Genomic DNA, 6,814 nt, shown 5'->3' with positions numbered 1-6,814 from the left:
AAATGCAAACTCCACACAGAAAGATCCCGAGCCCGGGATTGAACTCAGGACTACTCAGGACCTTCGTATTGTGAGAAAGATGCACTAACCACTGTACCACCGTGCTGCCCTATTCTTTAATAATTCAAAAGAAAATGCACTCACGAGGGAGGGGGAGAAAAAACAACTAGGTTTGTCCTGGTTGCCCATCAGGCAGCGTGCGTGTTGGAACTGAATCTCTGTCACTCTGAAATAATGCAGTGTTGTTTACATGCACTTTATGTATGAGACCTTTTTGGTCGTGAAAACCAATGTGTCTGTTTTCATGGAGCTTATGTTTCAATGTTTTAATCCTTTGTCATCTATATTAATTCAACCTGTGAAAATTGCTTGACAAATGAAAAAACACGAACAAAAGGGTAAAAGGAGGCCAACTTCTGAATAGACAAATTACGTAGTCAACATTCAAAGTGTAGAAAATACATTTTTATATCCATGCACAAAATACTTCGACCTGCACTTTTCTTGCATCTCAGGATAGTTGTTTTTTTTGTTTGTTTTAGACTCACAAGTGAGCGTCTAGTCACGTAAGCTTGGTAAAAATGGGTCAGTAGTTTGAAAAAAAAATGCAGTGGAAATACATTTTTCGCATTTCAGCCTAACACCATTGTCTCTGACTTGCAAACCTCCTCGAGACTTAGTGGAAAGACGATCACAACGATGGCGGAGCTGACTGCACTTGTGCTTCTCGGCGCATTGGGTGAGTTTAGGCACCTCCGTTTTGTATTTTCCACTTTTTCCTGCATATTTACTCTTCTTCTGTCTTTTTCCTCAGTTCTGAGTCAATCCTACGTTCCGATAACACTGAGCCTGGTGGAAGTTGGCGTTAACGTCACTTTGGCATGCCCGCGCCACGACGATAGAGGTGACATATTTTACTGGTACAAGATGAAATTCGGCTCAATGGTCCAAACCATTGTGGAGGGGTATTTCGGGGAAATGTCCCTTCGAGGACCGTTCAAGGACGGAATATTTGTGAGCGCGCATACGGGTGACATGTACGTTTTAAACATCACAAACGTACACAAAGACGATGAAGCGATGTACACCTGCCAAGCTGGGACCTCATACAACATGGTGTTCACCGGTGGCACGCATCTGGTGGTGAAAGGTGAATATACAGTACAATATACACTTGTGAAGGACATAATGTCATGGCTGTCCTGAGTTTCCAATCATTTCTACAACTCTTGTTTGTTTGTGATAGAGTGAGGGGAGGAGTATATTTATAGCTAGAATTCCCTGAAATTAAAGTATTTATATATATATATATATATATATATATATATATGAAATACTTGAGTTGGTGAATTCTAGCTGTAAATATACTCTCCTCTTAACCACGCCCCTAACCACCCCCCCCCCCCCCCACCTCCCGATATTGGAGGTCTCAAGGTTGGCAAGTATGCTGTTATGCAGTACACAAAGGTCCACCACACAGGACGTTGGTTCTCAGGTTGATGGTGGAGGTGTTGACAAAGCATGAGGAGGAAGCAGAACTAGATTAGGATAGCTTTATTGTCATTGCAGTTTTTTTTTCATTTCTTTTTTTTCATTTATTTATTTATTGCAGGCAATGACATAAAGAAGTACAAAGTTGACAACACATAATAATATAAATTAATATAGTGCAAAAGGTAATGTATAGTATGTAATGCATGAATGCACTTTAAAACAAAAATAAAACAAGCAACTGTTCTTTTCTCTCTCTATCAGAAGACGAGCATGTTAAACACAGGAAGTGAACAAACTTGCATGAGACAGCGAGAAGGGCTGGGCTTTATTAAGCTCTGCGTCTTCCTCCTCCTTTACTCACATGTTCACTTCGTCCGACTTCAATAAAATCAACACCTGCACGATGTTCAGATTTCATTCGGTTTGAAGACGCAACAAAGAAGAGCAGAAAGTTGAACCCTTTCCTCTCGCTGTGTTCTTGCTACTTCCTGTTGCGGTCCGACTCGCTGCCGTCATCAAACTGCTTTGCTCTCTTGGTATTAGTCTGAAGTTAGAATTTGGCTTCTGCGATAATAACTTCAGAGTGTGAATGGTTTTGTCCCGCGGACTCCAAGGGGCAAGCAAGGCGCGCAGAATCCAACTGTTGGTTACTTTATTGTGTAAGGTTGTGTTGCAGTCCTAAGATGCACTCTTCTTGTGTTGCAGAACAAGACGTGAAAGCAGCTGCCGTTTTGCTGAGTGCTCTGCTGGCCTCCTTCGCTGTTGTGGTCACTGTTTTAGTTGCTTAACTTGTATTTTATTTTTACCAACAGTAGTATTTTTTTATCATTTCATACACATCATTTTGTAAAGGAACATTTTTTGTTTTTTTTCCAAGATGGCGCTGCTGTAGTGGCTGCTGGTGGCAGGAGCTCATCCTTTTGTGTTCCTGATGTTTCCCTCTTGTTTGCATGTGTTTTGTTTTTGCCTTTTGGTTCGGGACCCTTTGGGACTTTTGGGACTTCTGCGGTGCTTTTTTGTGAACTTCTGGATCTGCCTCCCGGGGAGCCTTTTGGTCATGGAGACCAGCTGCTGGGTCTATGCCACACCAGAGTCCGTTTGGAGAGACTGGAGGAGATACGGATGAAGAGACAGGGCTGCGGAGCTGGGACGGACAAGCTTCACAGTGTCTTGGCTGAATGAGCAGGTATCGGACACCTCGGTCTCCTTGGATGTATCTTTGCTCATCCATGCGGACTGGACACTGGCCGAGAGTTGGTGGGCGGCCGAGGGTGGAGTCTGCTCTCTTGGTTGCTTTGTTGGGTCTGCTCCTGTCTCTGGCCATGCTCCCCCCACCCCAGCAGACGATGGCGTGGAACACCGCAGAGGCCACCACAGTGTATATGTTTTTGTTGTTGTTTTTTTCCTTTTGTGGCTGTGTGTAGAAGTGGCTGGTTGCATCACATGTTCATGTGTGCTAAGGCTATGAGTTTTTGTTTTTCCTTGGCCTCAGTCTGGACCCCCTCTCCAGGGGCCCAGGCTTAGACTGAATATTTTATTTTCTCACCGGAAGTTGGCAGACCCGTCAGCAATCCTGTAATGTTGGTCTGCTCTTGAATGGGATTAATCTGAACATCTTAATTCCCCCTCTGGGATTATTAAAGTATTTCGGATTCTGATCCTTTAAAAATGTAATCCATGAAACAGTAGATTCGGCTGTGCTTGCCAAAAATGCTAAAACACGGAGAAGACGTAGGATTAAATAAACTCTGCTTCTTCTTCTTTGTTTTGGACGTGTTGAGTTGTGCGAGTGTAAACATGTGATGCACTTCAATGTAACTTTGACAACCATGTTTACTAAACCACTACCAAACACCACGACTGTATGAAGATAATAAACCATTCATTTGTCTTTAAGGGGTCCTATTATCCAAAACCACATTTCATACCTGTTTGTTCGGTTTTTGTGTATTTGGCATTTCCATAAATCCCAAAAATTTGAAATCAAACCATGGAGGCATGGCAGAGATGTTTATAAAACAAACTTGCCTTCTTCCAAATGAGCGGTTTGGAATTTGAAACATTAGTAAGTGCTTTGAGCTTCGTGTGACTTGTAGTCCAAAGTTGAAGTCAGTAAGTTCCTTTACTTTCCCTATCCTCTTGTTGCGGGGCACACTGGCTCGTACATGCACATGCGTCCGCCGCTGTTCTCACTTCTAATACAAATTAAGAGTATAGTTCTGTCAGACTCAATATGGAAGCGCTAAAAACTACAACATGGCTGACAGGGAGGAGACACAGTTGTTTGAGGAAGGCCTCGGCACGTAAATAAGACCGACCATCCTGAAGAGACGGTCAGAAAGCGGCTTGAAGATGGTCTGTAAAACATCATCTACGAAACATTTTTTACCAAAAGCACCACCATTACATGTTATGTAGACCACAATGTTAAAAAAAAATCCCCTTTTCAATACCTGTATATATATATATATATATATATATATATATATATATATATATATATATATATATATATATATATATATATATATACGAAAGTTTATGTATATATATATATATATATATATAAACTTTCGTATATATATATATATATATATGTATGTACGCTATATATGTATATACTGTATGTGCATATGTGTTTCTATGTATTTATGCGTGTGTATATCTATATATATGTATATGCAGTTTATATGTATAAATGCATGTATACAGTATACATTTGTGTGTGTATATATATATACGCTATATATGTATATACTGTATGTGCATATGTGTTTCTATGTATTTATGCGTGTGTGTGTATATATATATATATATATATATATATATATATATATATATATATATATATATATATATATATATATATATATATATATATATATATATATATATATAAATTATTTTATGACCCACTGCATACAAGTCCAGCATGACCATAATTTCTTGGGCAATAATAGATAGATAAAAAACATATAAAAAATAATAATCCATCTTAAAATACTGCTGTTCCCAGCACAGTATAAAGTACACTGCTATGCATCTAGCGTGGTCCAAAAAAAATATAGGGGCCTACTGGGACCTATGAACAAGGACACTCACAGTTTCATTTTTCATCAGCTTCTCACTCACACACACTGCAACCACACATGCGTGTAAACACATATAGAAGTATGAAAATGTTTCTCCCTCTTACACACACACACACACACACATACACACACACACACACACACACACACACACACACACACACACACACACACACACACACACAAACACACACACACACACACTCTTCCGGCCGTCTGACTAAAAAAAAATGGCTGCACATCATCCTTTTCTTCCTGTGCAAGTGTATGGTAAACAATTACTTAGACCTCATTACAAAATGGACAATAAAAACAATGTTTTAATTGTTTTCTTTTATTGACTCACTCCTTTCCACACGTTACATTTCCTGCGCCAGGTTTGATGATCCACCAAATATTATAAAACATCATTGTAAAAAGTGGGAGGAGGGGTAAAAATCTACACTTTCAAAATGTGTATTTCCAAGTATTTCAATGAGTGCCAATGGTAGTTAAACGTACGTTCAAACATGTCACGTTTGGTTGGGTTGAAAGCACTTTTGGTGTGTTTGTGATCCAGGTACATATAATCGCACTTGACCAAACAAACCTGGTTCAGTGCGGTTATATGAACCCTGGTGTGCACCACAACGAGTGTACCACTTGAGCTAAAATGTGAACTCTACGCACACCAATATAAAATATGAAAATAGCCTACATTTTCTACCTGAAGACGGCGTTCTTGTTTGGAATATTTGAGTTATGTCACGTAATATGTTATGCAATCAAGTACTTACTTTATGCAAATGTTCTTTACTGTGCTGCCTTAGGTCACATGACAATAATAAATTTTTAACGTAAAGGCCAAGTACCGTATTTTCCAGACCAAAAGGCGCACTGCCAATGAGCGGGTTGAGTCAGGTCTATTTTCATATATAGGGCGCACTAAAGGAGTCATATTATTATTATTTTTTTCTAAATGTAAAAGACTTCCTTGTGGTCTACATAACATGTAATGATGGTTCTTTGGTCAAAATGTTGCCTAGATGATGTTTTATAATCCATCTTTAAGCAGCTTTCTGACAGTCGCTTTAGGATGCACCGTTTTGTGGGCGGTCTTATTTACGTGGCTCACCTTCGGCAGCGTCTTCTCCCCGTCATCTTTGTTGTAGCGGTGTAGCGTGCAAGGACAGGAGTGGAAAAAGTGTCAAAAGATGGAGGTAACTGTTTTAATGACATTCAGTCTTTACTTCAATCAACAACGAAGCAGCATCTTCTCATCCGTGGCTCACGAGTGCAATAACAAAGCCGGAAAAACGTCCGACTGGAACTCTCTAATAGCTAAAGTTCCTTGAGTGAATAATGTAAACTCACTACACCGGTATGTTTTAGTGCTTTCATGGCTTTACTGTTTACTGACAGATATAAGTAAGAACTTTACACTACTTTATATTATAAATGGCAACAGCGGAGGACAAATGTCCCATGACAAGAAGATAGAGAAAAAGAAGAAGCTTATTGACTACGTTGTCGGCACGGACTACAAAGGCAGAAGCGCGCAATTTTTCAGAATTCATGCAGATCCCAAATACACATCAGCAGGTACCAGAAGGTAAGAAAAGTTGCTTTTGCATAATATTGTCAAACAAAACACCAGATAATATGTATAACATTATACACACCCCATAATAATATTTGTATGTTGGAGCGGCTTTATGTTGCGTTCTCCTACAATCCCTAGACTCAGAGCCATCTGGGAACGTAACATAAATTGGGGGCTCGTCCGGGATTTTGATGGATATTTGAGAACCGTGTGTAATGTTGTCTATTTTCAATGGAACATATAAAATGTTTGTGTTTACTTGAGTCACATTGCAGTCTACACGTCTTTTGTGTGACTGCCATCTACTGGTCATACTTATCATTTCACCATGTACCAAATAAAATAGCTTTGAGGTCGGTAAGCACAACCAAAATTATTCCGCACATAAAGCGCACTGTCGAGTTTTGAGAAAATAAAAGGATTCCAAGTGCGCCTTGTAGTCTGAAAAATACGGTACCTTTTCATTTAGCTTATGGTCGCTGTGAACCCAGATCAATACAAACTAATTTCCTAAACCTCTTTGCAGTATTGAAACATTTGGATTTTGTGACGTGAGGATGTCAGTTTCGAAAACACACGTCAGCGTAGGTGGTCATTTCCTCTGCTGCTTTTTCTTTTGTCTGCCTCGCCTTGGCAGTTTTCCTGG

The 6,814-nt window shown here is 39.6% G+C and overlaps 1 gene segment (V, D, J or C); it reads left to right on the top strand.

The window, feature by feature from the left end:
• Positions 1–628: 628 nt before the first annotated feature.
• On the top strand, positions 629–2,282 carry LOC133644904 (Ig kappa chain V region Mem5-like). The segment is given in 3 exon segments: positions 629–739; positions 815–1,150; positions 2,200–2,282. Coding segments are annotated over 3 exon segments (459 nt in total).
• The last annotated feature ends 4,532 nt before the right edge of the window (positions 2,283–6,814 follow it).

The sequence above is a fragment of the Entelurus aequoreus genome, linkage group LG28 (assembly GCF_033978785.1).
Source record: "Entelurus aequoreus isolate RoL-2023_Sb linkage group LG28, RoL_Eaeq_v1.1, whole genome shotgun sequence".
NCBI classification, from domain to species: Eukaryota; Metazoa; Chordata; class Actinopteri; order Syngnathiformes; family Syngnathidae; genus Entelurus; species Entelurus aequoreus.
Note: the sequence above shows the minus strand (reverse complement) of the source record. Positions and strands in the feature narration are given on the sequence as shown.